We start from the raw sequence: 27542 nt of genomic DNA, 5'->3' as shown, positions 1-27542 counted from the left end.
GAACACAGCATGTTGTTCTCAATGGAGAGACGTCTACAGACGCTAAAGTAACCTCTGGCGTGCCACAGGAGAGTGTTATGGCACCATTGCTTTTCACAATATATATAAGTGACCTAGTTGATAGTGTCGGAAGTTCCATACGGCTTTTCGCGGATGATGCTGTAGTATACAGAGAAGTTGCAGCATTAGAAAATTGTAGCGAAATGCAGGAAGATCTGCAGCGGATAGGCACTTGGTGCAGGGAGTGGCAACTGACCCTTAACATAGACAAATGTAATGTATTGCGAATACATAGAAAGAAGGATCCTTTATTGTATGATTATATGATAGCGGAACAAACACTGGTAGCAGTACTTCTGTAAAATATCTGGGAGTATGCGTGCGGAACGATTTGAAGTGGAATGATCATATAAAATTAATTGCTGGTAACGCGGGTACCAGGTTGAGATTCGTTGGGAGAGTCCTTAGAAAATGTAATCCATCAACAAAGGAGGTGGCTTACAAAACACTCGTTCGACCTATACTTGAGTATTGCTCATCGATGTGGGATCCGTACCAGATCGGGTTGACGGAGGAGATAGAGAAGATCCAAAGAAGAGCGGCGCGTTTCGTCACAGGGTTATTTGGTAAGCGTGATAGCGTTACGGAGATGTTTAGCAAACTCAAGTGGCAGACTCTGCAAGAGAGGCGCTCCGCATCGCGGTGTAGCTTGCTCGCCAGGTTTCGAGAGGGTGCGTTTCTGGATGAGGTATCGAATATATTGCTTCCCCCTACTTATACCTCCCAAGGAGATCACGAATGTAAAATTAGAGAGATTCGAGCGCGCACGGAGGCTTTCAGACAGTCATTCTTCCCGCGAACCATACGCGACTGGAACAGAAAAGGGAGGTAATGACAGTGGCACGTAAAGTGCCCTCCGCCACTCACCGTTGGGTGGCTTGCGGAGTATAAATGTAGATGTACATGTACTCCAAATCAAGATAAATCATTGCGTTTTGTTCTTTGTTTTGGAACCGTTTACTTCGCAAATACAGAAGTAACAGCAATCCATGTGGTTCTTGAGTTAACGCCACACCAGTTTAACTCGAAAAATAAGGGACGTTAACTTTCCCTTTGACCATTTTCTTACTCTGAAACACAAACGCTACAGACTCTATGAGGTACCCATGACGTATTCTGATTTCTCATTTTAACTTCAAAACAAGCAAAATAAACACTTTTAAGAAATGACATAAGGTAACAATGTTAGTGGCAGTGAAGGCTGGAACCAGTTTTATAGCTGCTCACTGCTCAGAAAGCAACAATGCTCTGTAATTTTTGTACATTTTTACAAGTACCAACTGATAATACAACAAACATAATATAAAACATAGGTACATTCACCATTAGGGCCTACTGTCTAATTATAACACACTTAAATCATAAAAGTTATTAAACAGGATACTACACTGCAGGTAACCACATACGGCATTTAACACCCTCAGTTGTTCACGTCCCCATACTTCTGTGATGATTGAATTTGATTCAGTAAATGTTTGCTTCCCTTTAAGTTTAAGAAGGCATAGAATTCCAACTAACTGTATTTCAAATGGACTTTCAGCATCAGTATTACTTTCAAAGTCTCTACTTTCACTTTAGTTTTCTCAGATGTTCATATCTTATTCATCAAAGAAAAGACATGCTCAACAGCTGCATTTGTACTGGGAACACACAACATATAATCCTTAATCTTATAAATATTTTCATAAGTTAGAGTATTGGATATGAATGCTGGGACACTTGTACCTGACACTTATCAGTGAGAGTTTCTTCTATACTCCATTTCCTGAGGTGTGACAAACTGCTGCATATTAACACACTCTTGGAACAAGTTATTATAATCATTTTGCAGCTTGGGAACACATTTGCAAGATAATTATAGCATGTTTGCACCTCATCCCACGTAGGTACATAGTTAAAAAGAAGCAATTTGTAGCCTGAACAGCCATTAAAATGATCTCTCCACTGCTCAACATATTGTGTACTGCTATCATAAAATTTAGACGGTTTCAGTGAACTCAGTAACATTTACATCCTCCTGAGATTCAAGTTTACTTAAAGCACTTTGTAGTCTGAAAAGACCTTAAACTGATTCGTCTGTTGCTCAGCATAGTGTGCACTGCTATCATAAAGTTCACGGATGGTCTCCCCCTCAGACTCAAGTTTTCTTAAAGTACTTCTTATAGTGTGTGGCATGAGTATGGCTTTTCGTTTTTCTATCGTATTTATTCTTAAATCATTAATTGCTTCTCGGCCTCCACGAATGTGACATGCTGTCCTTCTACCTTCAATACTGTTGAATGAAAAGTTGATGCCTGATTATGTAAAAACATGCGAAGAACTTCAAAAAACAGGTTTTCAGAAAATGTCTTTAATATTGTTAGGCACTTTACTTCACTCAGAAAAATGTGATTTTAGTGGTATTACATAGCCGCAAACTCTCTCGATGGCTAGCATCAAGGCCAACCGTATGGTACTGCTGTATCCAAATAACTGTTTGTACTCTGCGTCAAAAGGTACAGAATTGTTCTATGCTTTCTTCGTGGACATAACATATGTTGGACAGAATCTTGTGAATGATACACTTTCCATCGAGTGATAATATCACAGTGATAATATGCACTGCACATCCTACACCAATGATGTCATGACCAGGCTAAACCTTTAATTTGTGGATAATATTGTTTGTCCATCTTTGCCAACCGCGACCTTTAATTTGTGAAAAACATTGTTTGTCATTCTTCGAAACCACCCACAAAGTTTTATGCTATCATTTTCACTAAGAATGTTACAACTTTATCACTAAAAGTATTATTTATATCTCTGCAGTTTCACCAGGCTGCTCATTAAACTGGAGAATTTTCACACATACGCCTTCAAGAGGCAAGATGTATCATACAAGAACAACAAAGGTTTTTGTAAAACTCACGCCCAGAACTCACAGCTTTACTTCTGCCAGTACCTCGTCTCCTACCTTCCAAACTTTACAGAAGCTCTCCTGCGAACCTTGCAGAACTAGCACTCCTGAAAGAAACGATATTAAGGCGACATGGCTTAGCCACACCCTGGGGGATGTTTCCAGAATGAGATTTTCACTCTGCAGCGGAGCGTGCGCTGATATGAAACTTCCTGGCATATTAAAACTGTGTGCCCGACCGAGACTCGAACTCGGGACCTTTGCCTTTCGCGGGCAAGTGCTCTACCAACTGAGCTACCGAAGCACGACTCACGCCCGGTACTCACAGCTTTACTTCTGCCAGTACCTCGTCTCCTACCTTCCAAACTTTACAGAAGCTCTCCTGCGAACCTTGCAGAACTAGCACTCGTGAAAGAAAGGATATTGCGGAGACATGGCTTAGCCACAGCCTGGGGGATGTTTCCAGAATGAGATTTTTCACTCTGCAGCGGAGTGTACGCTGATATGAAACTTCCTGGCAGATTAAAACTGTGTGCCCGACCGAGACTCGAACTCGGGACCTTTGCCTTTCGGGGGCAAGTGCTCTACCAACTGAGCTACCGAAGCACGACTCACGCCCGGTACTCACAGCTTTACTTCTGCCAGTACCTCGTCTCCTACCTTCCAAGCTTTACAGAAGCTCTCCTGCGAACCTTGCAGAACTAGCACTCCTGAAAGAAACGATATTAAGGCGACATGGCTTAGCCACACCCTGGGGGATGTTTCCAGAATGAGATTTTCACTCTGCAGCGGAGCGTGCGCTGATATGAAACTTCCTGGCATATTAAAACTGTGTGCCCGACCGAGACTCGAACTCGGGACCTTTGCCTTTCGCGGGCAAGTGCTCTACCAACTGAGCTACCGAAGCACGACTCACGCTCGGTACTCACAGCTTTACTTCTGCCAGTACCTCGTCTCCTACTTTCCAAACTTCTGTAGTGAAGGCACCAGAGGATCTAGTAGAAATCCAAGGGCTAGTAGAAATCCTTGGGTAACAGAAGAAATATTGAATTTAATTGATGAAAGGAGAAAATATAAAAATGCAGTAAATGAAGCAGGCAAAAAGGAATACAAACGTCTCAAAAATGAGATCAACAGTACGTGCAAAACTGCTAAGCAGGGATGGCTAGAGGACAAATGTAGGGATGTAAGGCTTATCTCACTAGGGGTAAGACAGATAGCCTACAGGAAAATTAAAGAGACCCTTGGAGAAAAGAGAGCCACTTGTATGAATATCAAGAGCTCAGATGGAAACCCAGTTCTAAGCAAAGAGGGGAAAGCAGAAAGGTGGAAGGAGTATATAGGGGGCCTATACAGGGGCGAAGTACTTGAGGACAATATTATGGAAATGGAAGAGGAGGTAGATGAATATGAAATGGGAGATACGATACTGTGTGAAGAGTTTGACAGAGCGCTGAAAGATCTGAGTCGAAACAAGGCCCCGGGAGTAGACAACATTCCATTAGAACTACTGGCGGCCTTGGGAGAGCCAGTCCTGACAAAACTCTACCATCTGGTGAGCAAGATGTACAAGACAGGCGAAATACCCTCAGACTTCAAGAAGAATACAATAATTCCAATCCCAAAGAAAGCAGGTGTTGACAGATGTGAAAATTACCGAACTATCAGTTTAAAAAGTCACAGCTGCAAAATACTAACGCGAATTATTTACAGACGAATCGAAAAACTGGTAGAAGCCGACCTCGGGAAAGATCAGTTCGGATTCCGTAGAAATGTTGGAACACGTGAGGCAATACTGATCTTACGACTTATCTTAGAAGAAAGATTAAGGAAAGGCAAACCTACGTTTCTAGCATTTGTAGACTTAGAGGAAGCTTTTGACAATGTTGACTGGAACACTCTCTTTCAAATTCTAAAGGTGGCAGAGGTAAAATACAAGGAGCGAAAGACTATTTACAATTTGTACAGAAAGCACATGGCAGTTATAAGAGGCGAGGGGCATGAAAGGGAAGCAATGGTTGGGAAGGGAGTGAGACAGGGTTGTAGCCTCTCCCCGATGTTATTTAATCTGTATATTGAGCAAGCAGTAAACGAAACAAAAGAAAAATTCGGAGTAGGTATTAAAATCCATGGAGAAGAAATAAAAACTTTGAGGTTCGCCGATGACATTGTAATTCTGTCAGAGACAGCAAAGGACTTGGAAGAGCAGTCGAATGGAATTGACAGTGTCTTGAAAGGAGGATATAAGATGAACATCAATAAAAGCAAAACGAGGATAATGGAATGTGGGCGAATTAAGTCGGGTGATGCTGTGGGAATTAGATTAGGAAATTAGACACTTAAAGTAGTAAAGGAGTTTTGCTATTTGGGGAGCAAAATAACTGATGATGGTCGAAGTAGAGAGGATATAAAATGTAGACTGGCAATGGCAAGGAAAGCGTTTCTGAAGAAGAGAAATTTGTTAACATCGAGTATAGATTTAAGTGTCAGGAAGTCGTTTCTGAAAGTATTTGTATGGAGTGTAGCCATGTATGGAAGTGAAACGCGGACAATAACTAGTTTGGACAAGAAGAGGATAGAAGCTTTCGAAATGTGGTGCTACAGAAGAATGTTGAAGATTAGATGGGTAGATCATGTAACTAATGAGGAGGTAGTGAATAGGATTGGGGAGAAGAGAAGTTTGTGGCACAACTTGACTAGAAGAAGGGATCGATTGGTAGGACATGTCCTGAGGCATCAAGGGATCACAAATTTAGTATTGGAGGGCAGCGTGGAGGGTAAAAATCGTAGAGGGAGACCAAGAGATGAATACACTAAGCAGATTCAGAAGGATGTAGGTTGTAGTAGGTACTGGGAAATGAAGGAGCTTGCACAGGATAGATTAGCATGGATAGCTGCATCAAACCAGTCTCAGGACTGAAGACCACAACAACAACACAACAACAAATGTTCTTAGATTCGAAAGATTTTTGAATAAGTTTAGACTTACTAGCATTTGAATGAATGCTATGGTCCTCTTGTACTAAATGGAAGACCTGTGTGCCTTCCGTTACAGGCCGTTTAAATTCGTGCTCACTTGGAACGACTTGCTGAAAAAAGTCCGTTAAATTTCTCGAAGGTACAACTTGTATTTGCTCGTTTTGAAACGATACTCTATGTCATAATTCACTCCATGCGCAACAGAAGACGCGCTTCCACATTTCGTGCAAAGGACATCGTAGTATGTTCGACCTCTCTTTACTATGAATGGATACCCATTTTAAAAGTAAATAAATGATAATGTGCGAGAGTTTGTTTGCTCAGATTTGATTTAATAAAAAACAGTGTTATATTGTTTATGGCATTGGATTATGAATACGTTAGTTGCTTCTCCTGAAGTTCCGCACTTAAACTGCAGTGGCGTTTGGTCACTGCGAAGATGGTTCCAGTCTAAACAAAGTGAATAAACAATCTATCACCTGCACTACATGTCCTATAATACTTACGCGAATGAAATACACATGAAAGCATTAGTTACTTCTAGACAAATGCAGCTGAGTAATACCATATCCATTGCTAGTACTATTGAAGATTTCGAGCTTGAATGCACCACATATAAGGTCGTGTAAACGCATTTCGTCATACGGTATGTTAGATTAGGGATATGACATTGAAATAAAATACAGACACTTTCACAATGCTAGAACTCACGTGACTGAGAATTTGATTTGATTTCTAAATACCGGGCCATTTAAGCATCCCGGCAGAATCTGACGGGGACTAGGGGACCATACTCCATAAATCGTAACTATCCCAATCAAATTGGAACGCCTGGTCACTTTACATGAGATATGTACCTGGTCTATGTGTGCCGATCATAAAACATCCACAAATATAACATATATCTCGAGTGTTCACCACACTTTCTCTCTGCATGGTTATAGCTCAAGAAATAAACTAAAACAAGACAGTCCACTGAAAGACTCCTAGATCTCTTGCTCCACGTAATTGAGTAATTTGTATCTGATTCCCACAATTATAACAGTGGAAATTGCTGCCGTGTTCAGCGTCATACGTAATACTTTTTATCTGCAAAGACAAAGTAATGGAAAATTAACTACTTCGATGTGGCTGTTTACTTTTAAATAAATATTTGTGCAACAGCTTCACTGGGTATATTGCATTGTTAGTATTTTAATGACAAATACTAAAACTATGTGACAGGGCAAAAATAATGGTATTTTGGATCTGGGTGAACAAAGTCAGCGTGAAACAAGCGTCATATCAAAAAAGGAAAATCAGTGTTGACCTGTGTTAACAACGATGACATGTTTGATTTAAGAAAATTTAACTGTTACATTCAACGCCTAGCGAAATAATTGTATCTACGTTTTTACTCTCTTGCTTCTTTTGTACGTGATTTGTGACGCACATTTGCTGTTTTCTTTGGCCTGTCACACACAATGGGCACTGGTGCCGTAGACAATAGCCGGAACATACATTCCATTACCACAAAGATCATTGTCAGAAAAACCATAGATGTATGATTTTAGTGATGGTAATGATAAATGGACACTCAAGACTTAAAGAGTAGTTCACCTCCATATCTATAAACTTTCTTACATTTTAGAAAACTGTTTCCGAACGCAAGACATGTCAGAAATTTGAACAATTAGTTCACTAGTGAAACAACGATGTGTCGCGTTGCCTCAAATAATAATGAAAGTACTAACTACTGTTGCATAGAAAGAAAGAAACGAATAGATGTATTAACTTAAAAGTTACGAACGTCATCAACAATAACATCGAGCAAGCCACAGTTTTCCAACTTTTGTGGGCACTCACGTGATTAAGGCCTTAAAAGCATGTGAAATGAATATTTACGCGATGAGAGATAGTGCCCAAACATTACAAAATTGCCCTCAAATCAGTTATCTGCAGATTGCTACTGGTATAGCTGCCTGCTGTCAGTTTCCAAGTTAACTACCCACGAAGTACCTCTCCACCTTTGAATTATACGAGTAAACAGCGTATCAGAGATGTTGATTCGCGGAAGAATACGTCACTTCGTTTTCTTGCGTGAACGGCATCACGGGATCGTGAGAGCGACACTGACAGTTCGTAGTGGACTGCGAATTGGGTAGTGTGGTTGTAAAGTGTTGTAGTGTAATCAGGTTAATACATTAAGTAAGGAATTTATCTAGGGTGTACTGTATGTGTATGGCTTATTGCGACTCTTCTATTTACTGGTTTTCTTGTTTTCAGAAAGAAAAGCCAACATGGTGTCCGGTGGAATGTCCTGCGTGAAGTATTTACTCTTCACATTCAACCTGTTGTTTGTGGTTCGTATGTCACGCTTCCATTCGTATTTCTTGATAAACTGTGAGAGTGGAAAGTAGTTTTCACTTTGTTGTCTGTTGTTGTTTCCCTTAACACGTGTGAAGAATAAGAATGTTTTACAACGGTAACTGTTGCGCCTAGTGGAATTTTTAGCCTTCGTTAGATTCGCTCGGACAGATGTAAGAGGTAGACTTCAGGCAACTCACTGGCTTGTGTATAAATAGGCGTTTTAGTTGTATTCGAAACATTGATTTGTAAAAATATACCCCTTTTGTTGCCAATACTTGTAATGTAAGCGGAAATCGTCAACATTTTGAGAAAAATACACGATTGGAAGTAAATAACCCGGAAGAAATTTTCCATATGTATTGTATGTATTTCCAGATACATAAATTGGTTTGTGATTCAAAATTCGTAGCTAAATGTTTGCTTAGCAGTCGTACGTGGCGAATTTGAATAGTAGATACCTGGCTTAGTAGAGCTTCGTTGTTGTAGAGCTTCGTTGTTGACTTATAGCTTCACATAAAAAATTAAAACAATATTGTGTGTCTTTAATGCATTATTGATGCCCAGTGCTATTGGTTGTATTAACCCTGTGTGTGTTCACTGTACCGCGAATTGTGCTAAAATACTAGTATGTGGTTCTCGGTAAAAAAAAAAGAAAAAAATACCTTTCTAGTAATTAAAAGAAAAGAAAATCCTTGCGCACATATATAGGACAGATGTCAATGACAGTATTTCCGTAATGCGTAGAATTTATGGTTAGTTTAAAAGAAGTATGATGTACTGTAGAGGAAGAGGTTTATGCTGTGCAGCGTTTAACAGTAAGTTTCAGAAATTTCTGCTCTTATCTCAAAACATTATATTGCGTACCACAAAAGTTGAAAGAATATTCCCTTAGTTAAAAAATCTGTGGTGCAGGCCTAAATAGTTTCCTGGTTGGTTCTAACTTCACCTACTCCGGATGTGTTGTCGCGTAGGTAATTGGGGGGACATGGTAGAGTGTTTGGTTCTAGTGTGGATCAGCCAACTTTGTTCAGTATTGTATTCACAAGCCTTGAGGTTAAATTACTCACCAAACCCGACATTCTGTGGTCCGTTAAATTATAAAATTTCGTTCTTTGTTGCACTGATGGTGGGGCTGTATCTGAATGCTCTGTTAAGTGTCGTACCATGAAGCTGTGGCTGAGAGTTCCCGGTGATTTTCCGTAACTTTTTCACATTTAATGTACTTGCGAAATTATTCTTCAAGCCTTGGCATGATTGGATAGGGTGAAGGCTCTAGTTTTGGCCACTAGCCCACTTATGGCCACCTTGATGTCAAAGGTTAATTTTTAAGCTTCTCTGGAATACCGGCCAGTTCTGCTATAGATTATTATAAACTTTGTGAAAGGCTCTATTCATTTGTCTACATAATCATTCTTTTGTCTGTTTCTGTTTGGAGACACCATTTCTTTAAATGATCAGTGTTGCAGAAGCTGGGCTTTGCAGAAGTTTTCTTTAAGCAACACATGATCTGTTTTTTTTGTATTTTACATGTTTAAATAAAACATCAGAAGAAACTTAATCTGTTCAGAGGTAAGATAAGAGATTATATTTTAATTTCTTTTAAGTTTTATATCGCTCAGCCTAAAAACATGTTATCAAAAGTATGTGGCCATTAACAGATCCATATTTGGCCCTGGTTCCGTGTTATGGCCATGCATGTGGCCGTAAGTGGAGACATATATGTATCCTGTTTTGGCCACTTCTAAAAACTGATACAAAAACATCAATATTAGTGTTCTGTCCTACACTAAGCTAGGCTAATTTTATATAAATAGGCTTATTAAAATATTTTTGGTATTTTTATATCAATATATACCTCATTGTTAGTACTGTCTTGGCATATCATACCAATTTACTAATGCTTATAAGATACAAAATATGCAGTAGACATTATTCAAATGTGCAACATTCTTTAACTCTATCTTTGAGCATTATTTATAGGAAAAATGAGTCAACCAAAGAATAAGAAGTTTCAGTACTCTCCCAGCAAAGTTAAAGGCTATTGATGAGGGAATGAAGGTTGCTACTGCAAGCAAGTTGTACAAAGTTCCAAGGACAACATTAAGAAACAAAATTTCTGGTGTATCTCCAAAAGAATCTACAGGGCACTGTGGTCCACATTCTGTCTTAGGAGAACAAATTGAAAAAAAATTGGTGGACTGGGTTTTGGACTGTTCTAGCATGGGATTTCCAGTTACTAAAGAAAATCTCTGTGCATCTGTGCAAAAACTTATTGAGAGTGCAGATATGGAAAGTTGTAAGGCTACATTTACTAATAATCGACCTGGAAAAAAGTGGTATAATGGATTTTTTAAGAGACACAAGGTTCTGTCACAAAACATGCAGAATATATCAATCGGGCTAGGGGTTCTGTTACAGAAGAGAAAATAAGAAACTGGTTGTACGAAGTATCCATCACTTTAAATGATATTGATGTGTTAAATGACCCAAATAGAATTTTTAATATGGATGAAACTTCTTTTTTTCTGGCTCCTAAAGGGGAATTAATCATAGGTCCTCGTGGCCATCATGTTTATGTAACTCTGACAAAGATAACGTTACTACATTGTTTGCAGTGAATGCTGCTGGAAAATTTGCTCCTCCCTTAACGCTGTTCAAATATGCAAGGATTCCAGCATCATTGGTGAAAGCAGCTCCTCTAAACTGGGGCATTGGAAAAACAGAAAATGGGTGGATGACAGGTGAAAGTTTTTTTGAGTATATAACAAATGTTTGATCCGTTCTTGAAAGAAGCTGAAATTCCCCGGCCTGTAGTAATATTTTTAGATGGGCACTGCTCTCATTTGACACTTCATTTGAGCAGATATTGTAGGGAAAATAAGATCATTCTAGTTGCTCTCCATCCCAATTCTACACACATCTTGCAACCATTAGGTGTAGCTGTCTTTGGACCTATGAAAAAAATGTGGAAGAAGATTGTTCAAAAATGGCATTTTGAAAATAATGGCACTGAAATTTCAAAATCTGATGTACCTTCTGTTCTGTCACAGATTATTACAGAACCTAAAATGGTGGCAAATATTTGTGCTGGTTTCAGGGCAACTGGTCTGTTTCCATTTAATGTGAACAATGTAGATTACAGCAAGATAGTTGTTCATAGTATACCAGCCTCAGCCACAGTTCGGACAAATGAGGAACTTCAGAGACATTTCTCATATATAGAAAAGCAAATTGATCCTGTCCTTCTAGATGAGTTCAGAGCAACCAAGAGAAGGAATCATGAGTGGGAAGGAAATCAAGAAGCATTATTAGGCCTACTTTTCAAGTTCTGGAGAAAAATAGCTGATGAGGTTGAAATGCATGGTGCTAGTGGTAACACTGATGACATTCTGACAGATAGCTTAGCGCCTCCCTCCGAAGATAATCAAACAGAGGATCTTTCACAAAACACAGACAGACTTAATCATTCATCCATTCAAAATGTTGATAATATTGACATATCTTCAACATGCAGCAGCATTTTACAAAATTCAGGCAGATATATCAACAACCACCAATAGTATTTCACATAATTCAGGTACTCCAACATCCAACCATAGTCCATCTTCAGTGCGTATCCAAGTGACGCCACCAAAATCATTAGCAACAGTTTTTGAAAGTGTCATCACTTGGCCAGAACCCAAACAATGAGGCACAAAGAGAGAGAATGAACATACACCCACTGTTGTGACTAATGACAAGTGGGTGGAATATCATGAACTGAAGGAAAAAGAGAAGCAGGAGAAGGAACAGGAAAAAAGGAAGAGAAAAGCTATGAAGGAGTTAAATTCCAAAGAGCAGCACTTGGCATTATCTCATGTAAAAAAGGAGAAAACAGAAAACAGACCAGAGTTAAGTGATAGGCCAACAAGTTCTTCCGAGGAAGAAGAATGGACGGACAGTGGAAGCAGTTTAGATGACTACATAGAAGGAGATGAAGATGAAATACCAGAAAATGTGAAACTATCTTCGAGTGAGAATTTGAAAGTAGAGGACTTTATTTTGGTAAAATTTAGTTTAACAGGAAATAGAAGAACAAGACCTGCAATTTTTAAGTATGTATCTGTAATTTTGAAAGTGCTTTCTGACTCTGAATATGAAATTCAGTGCCTAAAAAGTTCTAATGTTCAGAAAACTTGTTTCGAATACATTGCAAATGATGTTTCGACTATAACGGGTGAAGGTATTATAGGGAAACTGCCAGATCCAGTCTTGATGGAAGGAGGACATTCATTAAAAACAAAGTTCCCTGGTTCCATTGATACTCATGAAAAATAAACTTGTCTGGAAGTTGATTTAAGTAATTACTGGGACAATACTTTGCCTAATGATTTTTTTTTCTGTTCATTCAGTTTCTGTACCTTTTACCTATTTGATGTATGTTTGTTGTCTTATATACTTGTATAAAGCACAAATTACTTTCTGGCACATGATTGACAATTATTGTAGCCATTGTTTTATTATAATATGAAGTGGCCATAAGTGGGGAAACAACTGGCTATAAGTAGGGTTAACATGGCCAAAACTGGGGAAATGCGCCATTTATTTTTCAATATTTTTTTCTGCTTTTGTTATACAACTTAGAATATTTGTTTTTACATGGTTGTAATGTGTAGACTTTGAAGCAATAGATACAATTTTTTGAAGTAATTTGTATACTTTCTTCCTATAGTAAAAATGTGATGTATCTCGAATTGCCCTTAATGTGGCCGTAACTGGGGCCTCGACCCTAAGTACCATTACCTTAATAAAATGTCATTATGTAGATAGCATCCATAGTGTACATAAGTCTTATATTCACTGGAAGCTTATTTCTGTTAACAAGAAATGAAACGTTTGAAGTTCATTATGACTGTAGATTTCAGTGTCCACAGTAGGACCTTTAGCTCAAAATTTAGTGTGCAGTTCGTGAAAAAAACTGTAGTGCATACTTAGCCATTAGATCTGTAAACCTGTGTCTGTAGATATCGGAAAAAAACCAAAGCTCCTAGAAGTTTCAACATCACAATGTATCATGTAGTGTAAATATTGGTACTTTCTTCTTGAGATGCAATGTTAATTCTAAAATTGCACTCAAAATTACTGTTCGGTTAATATAGTAGGTACTTTGTACATTTTTAAGTCTGGAGGGTGACAGTACAGAGTTACGTAATATTCTATGTCCTTAGCATAAAGAATAAGAGTTATCATATTAGACACTTTAGAGGCTGTTGCTTTTTCAGGTTCGTAGGTATGTGGAATATAGACAGGGCTTCATAGCAGATACATCTATAGTGCATTGATGTAGTCATGTTAATGTTGTAGTTATTAATCAAACCACTAAGTTTTTAAAACAACAAAAAATGTTTTTGTATGTTTCAGATTTCTGGTATAGTAATTGTATCAGTTGGTGCACTTGCTATAAGTAATTTTTCATCTTACGATACCTTCTTTGGTGGGAGTGTCATTGCGGGACCTGTGCTGCTGCTTATTGTTGGAATCATTGTTTTTATAGTTGCATTTTTTGGCTGTTGTGGAGCGCTGAAGGAAAATCATTGTATGGTAGTTACAGTAAGTATACTTAAGAGTGAAATTGATACTCAGAGCCATACATTGACACACACTGTATATTGGTGCATACGTGAAATGTATAATTTTCTGTGTTCAGTTTTCAGTGCTACTTTTGATCATCTTTGCCATGGAACTAGGAGGGGGCATAGCGGGTTATGTCTTGAAGGATGTTTTGGAAGATGATCTTCATACTCAGTTGAACAGCACACTTTACAAATATGAAAGTAACGGAGATATTAAAAAGGCGTGGGACATCATGCAAACAGATGTAAGTGAAACTCGTGTTGAGTAACAAACATATGTATAGATAACATCTGATGAACTGAATAATATAGTTTAGAACATAATTTCTTGCATTACTACAAAACTAATTAGCTATGTTCAGCATTTACATTGCTTAACATGTTCTGTGCTCCAAGGCTAGTGGTGGTTAATAGCAGTCGAATGTGTTCAAACTACACCCCCACCCTCTTTCACTCCCTCACTCTGTTCCTACTCCTCCCCCCCCCCCCCCCCCCCCCCCCCCCCCCTGTTTCGTTGGGGGGGGGGGGGGGTTGTATTTTCATAGTTGATGTATATAATGTGCACCAGATACTCGGCAGAGATTTATATTACAGTGTATTTTTAAAAATGTTGAATGTTGGCTGTTCAGATTCGTACTGAAATGAGAAACGGCTAAACCAGCCGTAAAGGAGGAGTCGTAAATCATCTTTCTTAGTTGTATTAAATATGGAAGAAAATTTGTCATATACAAATATGTATTTTGGGATTCAGTGCCAATCACTTTTGTTAATAGAACCTATATTTTGCATTTACAAGCTCTGCCACTTCATAACCAAATCGACACTTTCCAACATATTCTAAATTTTGGGCTTTGCTACAGATCGGCCTGTCACATCACACAGGACACTTTAGCCGATAAATGTCATTTGGTCACGTAGATACTATTAATTTAGCAGTAAAAGAGGAATAGTAACAAATGTAATGTAACTGAAGCAGAAGGTGCTTCTTCGAAAGTATACTCCGTTCATCGTAAGAATAAACCTGATGTAAACAAACACAAATACAATGATTGGTCAGCAGCCATAACTCTTGTTCTCTGGTGCTGTTCCGCCCTTGGAAGTAGGACCAACTTACATTCTAGAAATCTTATTACTATATCATCGTGTATGAAACTTTAATATATTCTGATGTATTAGTAGCCATCAGTGTTTTTCTTAATCATACTTTAGCTACCAATTTTTATTTCAGAAATCGTGTACAGTCAGTCTCTGTCACAGGCTTATATGCTACTTGTGCTGTAATTGTCTCGGTGTTTTTGCATACTGTGAAAATGGATGACACTACTTCCTGCTTCGTAGTGAAATGTGCCTGGAACTCCATTGATGGCTAAAACAGGTTGTTGTTAACGCTTTCACAAGATTAAATCTTTGATGTCTTTTGAGAAAAACTATGTCCTAAATATAAGGGACATAAACTAAACTAAATGTGTGGTGTAATTGATACCATCGTAGACTATCGTACGGGAGTGCTTCAGGGCGGCTGTTCGAAACCCCTCGGATGACCCGTAAACTGTACCGCATGGAAAATTCTGGTTTTCATTGAAAATGCACATTCTTAATTATTGATCTTTTATTATTGAAGTTAAGAAATCAGAACACAATTAAATTGTTTGGAGAAGAATGAAAAATCAAATACTGTTTGTTCAAATATGCCCATTGTTTTGTAGTACAGATGTGGTCTCTCACGAACCAGAGTGATGAGCATCATAGAAAAGTGGAAAACAATGTTCACGGTGTTGAGCACGTTGTAGACATGCTGCATTTTTACGGTTGCTGCCGTAACACTGCAATCTGAACCAAACAGATTTGATCTGGAGCCAAGTCAAGGAATTTGTTCCGAGAAATAAGTATGTCTAAGTTGTCAAATGCACTGGAACTATCACCCGAAGCCTTTTTGACACATCTCTGCTGATCAATGGCGAAATGCAGAACAGCCTGTCATAAGAGGAGGAGGATACGTGGACTTCTTGGTGGCTTGGGATTCTGTTGCTGATCGCCTCATCATTGTAGCTGTACTGAAATGTATTCCTCGGAGTCTGATATGGAAGTAGTTCAGAGATGACTGACTGTCATGGCTTCAGTGGCTTCAATATTTAACAACTTTGTGAAATCCCAGCAGTGCACTTTACGCCACACGTAGCCCATACAGAGAAATTACCATTTTTAAAGTCAGAAATTCTTATCACTCTTTGTTTTTAATTACAGTAATATGTTTGCTAAGTTCGAGAGGGTGTTGTTTTCATCCGATCACCTAGCAGGTGCATCGCCTGAGTCACACCATATATTATTCCCTACTGTTTCAAAATTAAATGACATTCAAAGCTATATTGTACTCTGCTCGTCTCTGTTTACGTCTTTACTGAAACGGTTCACATCACTGCACGTTAGTTGGCTCACTTGCCTGGCCAGTGCTATCGAAGTTCAAATGCGCCACTAAAGCTGTTGTGCCGTATTATTGCCAAGTCAGTGTGCGTAATGCACAGGAGGAAACGTATCCTCGTTATCTTACTTGACTGTACTCGAGGCAGCTTGGCTTCTGCTCCACGTGAAACAAAATCCAATGAGGTTACAGCAAAGGCGGATGAATATGTAGTATAATGTTTACATAAAGTTTATTTTATGATGAACGAAGTATAGTAGCATTCATGTTTAATTTTTGTGTTAAAATCTTATCACTACAAATAGTACACTAGTACAGTAGTTCATTGAAAGATTAGTAGTCTTATTTTCTGAAAGATGTGTGAGTATACCAGAAGGTTGTTTGATATTGAGACTTATGGAACAAAAAATGAATATTTTCTAAATGATGACCATGAAAATTCACTCTAAAACAACTCTTCTAATACTGGGGCAGTAGCGTATCATTCCCTTAAATACTGTTGCCTCCCCTTTTTTTAAATATGTATGTAGTACTTGTCATTAGGGAGCTGCTGTTGCAATGAGGTAATGAATTTTTTTATGTCCTACACATGGAAACTGAAATTTTGCTAAGGAAAATTACTACTTTTCTCCATTATACGTAATTGGGGGGGGGGGGGGGGGGGAGCCATTAAAGGGAAATCTTCATATGTGCATTACAGTGATTTCCCTGAGTGTTAAAGCACCTCACAGACAGCAAACTACATCTATGTTATTAAATAGAAGCTTATTATACTTAGTAAATAAGGTAAATTAAATACAATACACATTGTATTCATATATCGATTGTCTTCTTACTTTTTTGTTGGCATATGCAATAAGTTATACTTATTTCGAGGCTCGTTCTGCTGGCTATTTATAGGAACATCCCATGTCAGTTGCCATATTTTGGAGTATGTTCCACCTCCACTATCACCAATACTGCTGAAATTTTGTGTGATCATTGGAGTTTGTCCCCAATGGACATAAGTAGAGTTTAACATTCATTGAAGCAATACTGACAGAGGTAGGCACTTCACAACTTTGCACAGAATGAGCATGAATTTCGGACAACTTAGAACTGTTAAAGCTTGCGCAATATTTTGTTGAAAGAAATGAAATTTGGCCGTCTTGTTCAGCTGTATGTTTTAACCCCTCTGAAATGTTTACATGATTATCGAACACAGGCTAACAATGATAGATAATTTGAATCTAAGCTGATCGTGAAATGGTTTATCCCTTTGAGTAAATGCATGGTGAACATAAAACTTGATATGCAATAGTTTGCTTGCACAACGATTTGGAGTACAAAATTTTATTCATCTGCTGTTTTCCAGTGATGTACAAATTCATTAAAAAGATGATTATTTTTGTGGAAAGGTGGAAAATACTGTATATTCGATACTTCTTTTATAAATACTCATACCTTTTAAAACTTCGAAACAAGTCTCATTCAAAACATGTTTTCAGCCTGCCCGGAACAGTTGATTTAATTTCCAACATGGTTTAACAATGCCGCATAAATTCAGGTCAAGTAGTCTCCGGGAAAATCGTGCTGTGAATAAAGTTTTTACTTCGGGTTCTAACATCTCATTGATTAAAGGTGTGAAACATGAACTTCGGGCACAACTTAGCAATATAAGGTTTTCCAGCATAAAATATCAGGGTGTATAAAACCTGGGACATCCGGGAAAAACCTGGGAATTTTTCCATCCGGGAGAAAACCGGGAAAAACCCGTGAATTGTGTAGGATTCTAGGAATTTTTCATTCTTTTAGTTTTCAGTTAAATTTTTGTGATTTTTGACTGGTAAGAACCAATACTCTAACAAAAGATATTATTGTATCCAGCTACTGTGGAATGATACTGCAGCAACAAAACATGAACGGGAGAAGGAAAAAAAAAAAGAAAATAAAACTTAAGTTGCAGAGGAAATGCGCCGTATACAACAACAAAACAGTGCTCATACAAGCGTCTGCCAACAGTAAAGTGTGTCAAAGGCTTTAGGAACACTATGCAATGCTTTATAACAAAAAATTGCCTCCGAAGAGCGTGACGTGACAACTGTTTAAATTAGATTCGTTTGAGCAGTTGCGGGCGGACTCTTGCGCATGCGCAGTTGTCACGTATGGTAGTACTTTCTCGCACTTCTGGTTATGGAACTGTGGCTAGGTGCCGCTATTTAATATTGCCCTGGTTTTGAGATATTGTAGATCCGGGGCTGATGCACAGAGCAGTCAGAGTTGTGGTGGGGAGTTGGGTCTCCACGTGACCTGTGTTTACTTTGTGATTTTGTTGTTTCCTCTTTGTTTATTGCTCTCACGTTAAATAATAACAAAATGAGGACGGATTTTTGTGGCCGGGAGCTATCAAATAAATTAAAATATGTTCGCATAATTATGGCAGGCTAATATATGTTAGTAGTTTCAGATTTTATTTCCACCCTTGACAGTCAAGCATTAATCGCCTTACAAAACAATGAAGTTATTTTTGCTGGTTTGCTAAAGAGATTTGGCATCTATTAATCCTTTCCACCGAGGCAGTCAATTTATTTGAAACGAAGTGTTTAATTTCACACTATTGGCTAGTTTAAACTGTTCACTGCATTTAAAGTGCACATATGGCATCATGCTATAATAAAGAACCAAACACGAGTACTAGTACTCCAAGAGAATTTACATACGGATGTGCATTTTAAGCCGAATTATGCGAAATCCCGACGCTCTTGAAGTATGCTTTGATGTCTTGTTTCTTTTATGACATAATGTAAGATCTTTTAATGTTTTACACGTGCGAACATATGGGCTTCCTGCGTCATTCTAGCTGCGCAAGCGCGGTGACGCCAGTTATCTGGTGCTTTCTTGCAACTGCTGAAACGAACCTATTTCTAACAGGTCGCGGGTGGTTTGAAAAGCGTTACATTCAAAGCAGATTTCCTTCTACGTAAGATGAATTGTGTGTGAGAATGTACGATGAATTTCTTAAATCAAAAAGCGTTAGACTCTCATTTACAAATCAACTCTTTGAGGATGTCCATTTAGAAGTATTTAGAGCCCAGAAGATGAGACATTTGCGTCGTTATTAAAAATTTTACTGGCACATTTGTGTGTGTATCTTAAAGTGCAATATGCGCAAAAAGATCAACATTATATGTCGAAGCTTAGCTTCTCTTCAAACTTATTAATCTTAGAGACACAATATTATATGTGAATGCTAAGTATATTAATTTAAGGCATTAACTTTTCTTATTTGTGTATTCGCGCTACTTAAGTGATCTCGCTATTGGCTGACTACATCATGTGTCCTATTGCTGTCATCAGTTGGCGAGATCACGTGAATGAGCTATGACGCTTACAAAAGTGCATCGCAATCTCAATTTCAATGCTTCGGAAAGTGACATGCGTTATTTGGTGGAATTCAAATTTGTACCTTCGTAATACGAAAATATTCAGTGTATATGTTGCTGCAAATCGAAGGTCTTTCAAAACGTGTTTTTCCCTGAGTTTCGTTTTCTAAAGTGCTGGGAAATTCTACGTCGGTATATAAAACAATAAACATTCAAAGGATTGATGACTTTTACAGTGCCGAGGAAGAGCATACTGTCACTTAACACGAAAAAAGTGTATTTTCATCCGGGAGGAAGTGTATTTTTAACCAGGAAATTCGGGAATTTTTTTTTGCTTTTCCACATATACAACCTGAATATATTTCACGTAATGGCTTTCTAATTTCTAGACAATTAGTTCAAACTTGACTTTACTAACAATTACAAAAATTGATCACATTCAGTTTGAATTTAGAAAATTCAGTTATCCATAATTGATTTCAAGCTAGTCGCAGCTGGAAATAGTGCTTCAATGATGGACAAATTTGAGGGAATGTACCACAGCCGTGGGCTATATTTAAACTACCTGTTGACAGTGTTTCGTTGTATTTGTTTTTTTATTTGTGTATTATCAAATATCATCTCGGAGTATTGCGTTGGTCCACAGTGACATTCATGATCAACTTGCATGCACCTACCACTGAAATTTCTGAGGAAAAGAATATAGTCTTCCAGCAATGAACAGAGGCTATAAGGTACTTACGAAATGGCTTTTTAAGCAGGCAGGTACCACCACAAGGCTCTACCAAATTACAGGCTTGAGAACCTGAGTGATATTGTCAGTTAAAAAATAGAAACTATCAACAAAATAGACAATGGGTTGCTGCAATGTAGTCTGTTGCCATAGTACATTTCCTCAAATTTGTCAGTAATTTTCATGTATTGTTAGCACACATTAGACAATAGAACTTATTCCCCCCCCCCCCCCGCATCTTCTTTCCAAATGTGATTAGTTTGAAATCTGTTACAGAAAACAAATTTTTTAAAAGCAAATTGAATGTGCTCAATTTCTGTAATTTTTACAAAAATCTGGTTGGAACTGATTTTGCAGAAAGTTGGAAAGCAGTATGTGAATTATATTTTATACCTGAAAATCTTATGTTGCTAAGTTGTTGCCTAAAGTTTCATGTTTATCATGCCTTTAATCGACGAGAAACCAAAGGTACCCATTGTTTGGGGAGAGATTAAAACATTTTGTTTTGAAGAAGCTGGTTTTGAAGCTTCAGTAGAAAACAGTATTTTTAAAGTGTCAATTGTACCCTGTTTTCACCTCTTCACAAAGATCCTACCCCATTGGAAAATAGCAGATGAATGGAAAATTTGTACTCCACACACTTGTTCTACAGACCTATTGTGTATTAAGTTCGGTGGTCACCAAGCATTTGAAATAAGAATCAGTTAAATTATCTAGCTTTTTAGCCTGCATTGAATAATTGTATGAATTTTTTGGAGGTTTTCCTAGTGAGCCCAATTTGAAGAGTTTTAAAGAACATCATTTTTTGCAAAGTCTGGTTGAAAATATTGTGTTTTATACTCTTCTTTACAAAATTTACAACTTTGTGCACTTAATTTATTCAGTATTGGAAAGTAATATTTGAGTGAAACTTTATATTTGAGAACCTTGTGTTGTTTGATTACTACATGCTAAGTTCAATGTTCGTCATACCTTTAGTCCCTGATATATAAGAATCCAAACATTGAAACCCCCCAGGATTTTGCCTAAAATTTTTTAGTGAGATATGGCTTGTAAAGTCTCTTCACTATTATTCTTAAGAGAATGCATGAAGTTGTTAAAGATGATCAAATTTCATTTCTTTTAAACAAAATATTTCCATTTATATAACAGCTTACTCACCAGAAATGCTCTCTCTCTCTGCATAAAGTAGTGAATGTACTCTAAAGATGTCCCAGTGTTGTTTAGACAAAAATTAAACTGTACCAGTGTTCATTGGGGACATCTGTGAATGTTTACATAATATTTAAACTAAATCCGTGATGGTTGAGCAGGAAGGCCTAGGTGAGTTGGCATGGAATGACTCTGTGTGTAACAAGAAGAGCCTTGCCTTCAGTAAACATTTTCATGTTGTTTACTTCATGCTTTACCTTGAGGTGCTGTTGCTAAAAGTGTATTTAGATTATTGTTACATTTCTGGCAGAGTTTAGTCACAGTTTATAAACTGTACTATCCAACCTTACAAAAATTCAGTTCTTGTATAATCATAGTGCTCTTCTTCAGGTACAGTTGACCTGATGTGTATTAATATTACTTCTGCAAAGAGTATAAAAGACTGTAACTTAAATTTTCATAATTTTAGTTAAACTGCTGTGGCATCAATGGTCCCAATGACTGGAATAAGGTAGGGCTGAAGGTTCCTGACTCGTGCTGCCCCAGCTATGATCTTAATGGGATGTGCGCATCCAAGCAGTACGACAAAGGTTGCATGGGCGCATTAGAAAACCTCATCAGTCACCATGCTGTAGTACTTGGCGGCGTCGGCATAGGAATTGCATTCGTTCAGGTAAACCTGCCATCATAGTAAACTGCTTCACAGATAATTTGTAATAATCAGTTATATTGCATAGTGGTATAATGTGCAGAAGACTTCCTGAGTGCCATAAGGATCTTAATACTAAGTTTCCGTTAGTGAGCTATAATTTATTCTTGTGCACCCCAAACATTCAGGGTCAGACTTAGACAATAGGAGGTGCTAGACTGGTATTTTGAAATGAGAAACCAATGGCTGATAATTATTAGATAGTAAGGCAGGTGTGCGTGTGCGTACACATTGTTTCATAACAGTTGCCTGTTTTGGAGGCTGAGCATTTCTCTTTCTACATTTTGGATGTCATTTAATGTATGATGCAGCAGGATTTACTGCCCGGCAAGCAAAACAAATGTAGAGGAAAGTTTTAACACTCTAAGCGCCAAGCCCGTAAAATTTACGGGCCTGGGATCGCGCGAAAATCACCAAGCCCGTAAAATTTACGGGCCGCTACATTTAATTTCATTCAAAACACTGCAACGTTATTTCTACGGGTTTGGCCAGCGCTATACGTTTTTCAGATGTTTATTAACAAAATGCGTCCATAGATGTCACGGCAGCGCTGTAATTCATGTTAAAACTTATCTTTGCGTTCTCAGTCTGTATATCATTCAGTTGTTTGTCATCATGTTTCGGCGCGGTTTATCAGACGCAGAAATTGCGGATTTGATCAATCATAGCGACACTCTGGATAATGTAGAGAGTGATTCAGACGATTCTGAATGCAATGGTGTGTTTGAAGGTACGTATTTCCGAATTTTCCACGTAATTGTGCAGTACGCACATATCTGTTGAACATGTGTAAACGATGTATGTAGTTACACATAATGTGATATTCTTTTTAGAAGACGAGATTGATGACAGTTTGTCTTCAGATGAAGACGAGAATGATGTTGAAGGTGTTGCTTCAAATCCAGCAGCTGTGCCGTATCCGAAAGACAGTGAGTGGACTGCAGTTGACACCTACCGACCTCTGCCTGTCAACACGACACCCAGGCAGATACTAGTGGATATTGATGAGTCGAGTTCTGTACTGGATTGCAGTAAAGTGTTCCTTACTGACAGTGACGTAAATGAACTCAAGAGACAGACAAATTTGTATGCATCACAGACAATACAGAAGAAAAGAAGAGGAAATAATCTGAAGCCCCATTCAGTTTTGAGTTCGTGGAAGCCAGTGACTATAAGTGAGATGAGGCGTTTCTTGGGTATTATTTTCCACATGTGTGTTTCGAAAAAGCCAAAAATTGCGGACCATTGGAGCACTAATCCTGTTCTTAGTTGTAACTTTTGTCCCCATGTCATGAGCCGTTTGCGTTTCACTCAGATACTGTCATGCTTGCATCTTGTTGACAATTCAAATCAGAAAAAACCAGGCGAAGATGGATTTCATCCACTTTACAAAGTTTTGCCATATTATAATAATTTGAAGGAGCGATGTATCCAGGCATATCGTCCCTCAGAAAAAGTGACAATTGATGAAGGAATTTGCCCATTTCGAGGTCGTGTGAGTTTCCGTGTTTACATGCAAAATAAGCCTCATAAGTATGGACTGAAAGTATATGCTGTTGCTGAAGCCAGTAGTGGCTATGTTGTAAATTTTGAAGTTTATGCTGGTAAGCATATTGTTGACAATTCTTCGTCTGCGGTTATTTTGCGATTGTTGTCTGACAGCAGCTTGCTGAACAAAGGCCACACTGTGTATTTAGATCGATTTTATTCCAGTCCAGAGCTATTTCAGCAACTGGCAGAGAAAGGCACTGGAGCTGTTGGTACTGTGAACAAATCCAGGAAAGGATTGCCTAAAGATTTAGTATCTGCTAAGCTGAAAAAGGGCGAAATGTCTTTTCGGCGTAAAGATAATGTATTGGCAATGAAGTGGAAAGATAAGAGAGATGTGTATACATTGTCTACAAGGCATCAAGCAACATTTGGTACGCATACTAAGAGAAATGGGTCTGTAGTATTGAAACCACTTCAGGTACTTGATTACAACCTCAATAAAATTGGAGTGGATATTGGAGACCAACGCCTGCAGTACAATCCGTTCCAGCACAGAACTGTGAAATGGTGGCGAAAATTATATTTCCATTTGCTGCTTATGGGAGTATCAAATGCATTTTGGCTGTACAATGCAGTGCACAGGAAGAAAATTACAATAACAGACTTTATAACAGTGCTTGCAGTTCAGCTTGTTGAAGACGACACACTTGAATTCATTCCAAGAAATGAAGGAACTGTAGGTCGGCTAACAAAGAGACATTTTTTGCAGCACATACCTGCAACTACTAAGAAGTATGCTGCTCGTGTGTGTCACGTGTGCAGTTCCAGGAGCAAGAAACAGAGTGGCAAGGCTTCTCGCAAAGAGACACGATACGAATGTGAACAGTGTGGCGTTGCACTCTGCCTGGAACCTTGCTTTAAAATTTTCCACACTAAAAAACAATATGATTCTGTGTGAAATTTATATGTAATACTGTATACTATCAGAAACATGTAATGTAGTGCCACAATTTTGGTTAAAAATAAATCACAATTGTATTCCCTTATTCGTATGACTTTTTCTAAATTCTTAAAACATCTAAGTGATTTCTATAACTGTACCTTAAAGCTGTGCATTGTAAAGTAGTTTCTTTCACTCAGAATTAAAGTAGAAATGTGCAGCTTCAAGATGGTACCAAATTTGCCACAATCCAAACAGTAGATTTGATGCAGTAATTTTTTTAATATTGGTAAAATTGCCCGGTTTCTAGGGACGGGTGCATAAAATAGGCCTGGTACAGAGAGTGTTAATAGGTTCAGAGATATGAAAAACCTAGTTTGTTCAAGCCACATAGTTGGCAAAGTTTCTTAACAATTAATTGGTGGAATTTGAGAAGACAGTCTTGGCTTGTGTGGGAAACGAGTAAGCAGACTACTGCTGGAGCACCAGTTATACACATAATCATAAAAATGTTCAATCAGTGGGACTGAATGACTTTGGAACCAGAGTTCAATTCTGTTAGTGGAGTGTAATGCATATATTGAAACAAGACATAGCCACTTCAAATGTTTGATATAAATTATAAGTGGGTAACCTCTTAATGTAAAGTCTCTAGTTATCTTGTTTTTATTATTTTGACACAAGCTGAATAGTGGGTATACTCAGGCATTTGAAATGAAATCTGTTATATCCGTCCCAGTGCTGTAGTTGTTTGGCTGCTAAAGAGCATCCTGTCCTACATTTTTAGCCTGGCTGTTGTCCTTTCGTTGAAGTGGTTGCCACTAGATACCATCTGTAGTGTGCAGCTTTGGATACTTCACATTTTGTGAACTTTTAGCCTATGTTCTGTATTGATGTTTAGGTAGTGCTTCTGAAAGTGGATGGCAGTAGTGATCAGAGTTTGTTTGATATTGAATTTAGTGGCTCAAAAAGTGAGGGAGAAAGGGATGTTAGTCATTAAAGACTGAAAATGACGGTTGTCAGATGACTGACAGGTGCTCTTCGATGCTGTGCGCCATATAACTCTGAAAGATTTCTACGTAGTTAATCATACATACACAGAGAGCAAAAGATTACTAAATTTCAGGCTGTTGTAGTCAAAGAACAGTTTGCAGCTAATTTTATTAATGGTGACCTTTGAATATTTATAACTCATTATTTTCAAACAATGGAGAGCCCAGGTTGAAATATCAATAATTAGGGAAAGAATAGGTGACTAGTTTAGTTGCAGTCAGACGTAATGAAATGACAGTTACTCGTGAAGCTTTCGGCCAAAGCCTTCGTTGGAAGGGAAACACATGCATTCACACAAGCAAGCACCTCATACACAGTGACTATCTTTGGCTAACAGTACTCTGGTATGTGGTTCTGAGTAGACAAATTGTGTTGCTGACACAACTACTCACATCTGAAGGTGATGCAGTGATAGAAACATATAATCTAATTAAGAATTTGCAACTGAGACATAACAGTAAACGAAGAATTATCTTAATTATCTAAACAGTCACTGAATCTCTGTTATGTTGTCTATAGTTACATTTTGTAAAATTTAAAATGTTAGGGGTTTCATGTTAATTCAAACATATTACTACTTTCTACCCAATAGATCATCTGAAAGTTCCCAGTTCAGGATTCTCTGTGTATAATTTTGACCTTAGGAGAAATTTTGGAATACCATGTTACTTTACCTTAGGATGATTAGAAGTAAGTTGCCTTAGGATGATTAGAAGTAAGTTGCTGGCAATAAACTCTTGATGATAAAATTGTACACAACAAAATGCTCCTTGTTATGGATTAGTAACCTACTGTATTAATTTTGATCATCACTTCACTTCTCAGTCAGAACACTGATTTTATGAAGTTCACTGTTAATATGTTCACTGTAAAATGAGATCAACCCAAACCATTGTTTCCCTAATGCCATTCAAAGCAACTTAACCTAAATTAAAGCAAACTAAACCTCACTTTCCCAGCCTCAGAACATCTCAGTGAGATGCTGTGCTCCTGAGTGAAATGACGTTGTTGTAGGGTTCATATGGCCTCATAATCTTCACCTGTGTAAAGCCATCATGTGCCATTCTGTGCCATTCTGTGCCAATATATTATCACCAATTGGACAGGCTGTAAAGGAAAGCTACCTTAGAGCGCAGTCTTCATATTAGTGTTTCATACTTCAGAAGGCAGACACATTCTCCACGGAAGTAGAACGAAAATTATGCTGCAGTATTGGCAATGTTCTTTGTAGGATCTTTCTCTCTTCACATACGGACACTACTGTGATCACTATCACACTTCTTTTCTTCGTAATGAGAAGAAAAGACATTGGCAAAACAGCAGTTGGTGTTGTGGTCTCCAATCTGGTTTCATGCTGCTCTCCATACTACTACATTTTGTGCAAGTCTCTTCATCTCTGAATAACTACTGTAACTTACATCCTTTTGAGCTGCAGTCAGCATACATGTGCTAATACATCAACCCCTACAGAAATATCCAGTGGAATTACACTATTACTTGGTGGTCTCATTATACACATTTTTGCTACTGCACATCACTGAGCACCAAGCTTCATATGGGCAAAATTACATTGTGTAACCATGGTTCTGCTTTTTGCACTGTTGTAATCACTAAGTTTTCAAAGAGACAATAAACATTCTGTACTGGTCGCAGAAAATGCTGTGCAACCTGATAACTGTAACCTTGACAGTTATTGCACCATGTCTCAATCTTCTCGCGTCATCATTGATCTAAATCTCGGCAGGTAACAGCTTGCTGTTCAGAATTTAGTTAGTTCCAATCACCCT

General features: G+C 38.1%; 1 protein-coding gene and 1 non-coding gene across 4 annotated transcripts in view; one reads left to right on the top strand and one right to left on the bottom strand.

Moving 5' to 3' along the window:
• The window catches only part of LOC124613525 (CD63 antigen-like), a 420885-nt gene that overhangs the window by 391867 nt on the left and 1476 nt on the right, over positions 1-27542 (top strand). The window contains exons 1-5 of one of the 3 annotated variants that reach the window (XM_047142244.1): positions 7995-8122; positions 8201-8277; positions 13685-13873; positions 13971-14141; positions 22032-22235. In XM_047142244.1, the coding sequence (XP_046998200.1) occupies positions 8215-8277; positions 13685-13873; positions 13971-14141; positions 22032-22235 (627 nt within the window). In that variant the 5' untranslated portion in view covers positions 7995-8122; positions 8201-8214. Of the gene's footprint in view, positions 1-7994; positions 8123-8200; positions 8278-13684; positions 13874-13970; positions 14142-22031; positions 22236-27542 lie in introns of those variants that run through there. The other 2 variants (XM_047142252.1, XM_047142238.1) reach the window with 2 other exon arrangements.
• Positions 3489-3563, bottom strand: Trnas-cga. The gene has a single exon. It is a non-coding gene; the product is annotated as a tRNA-Ser (tRNA).

Source organism: Schistocerca americana, chromosome 1 (assembly GCF_021461395.2).
Source record: "Schistocerca americana isolate TAMUIC-IGC-003095 chromosome 1, iqSchAmer2.1, whole genome shotgun sequence".
Taxonomy (NCBI): domain Eukaryota; kingdom Metazoa; phylum Arthropoda; class Insecta; order Orthoptera; family Acrididae; genus Schistocerca; species Schistocerca americana.
This window is presented reverse-complemented; position numbering and strand designations above follow the sequence as displayed.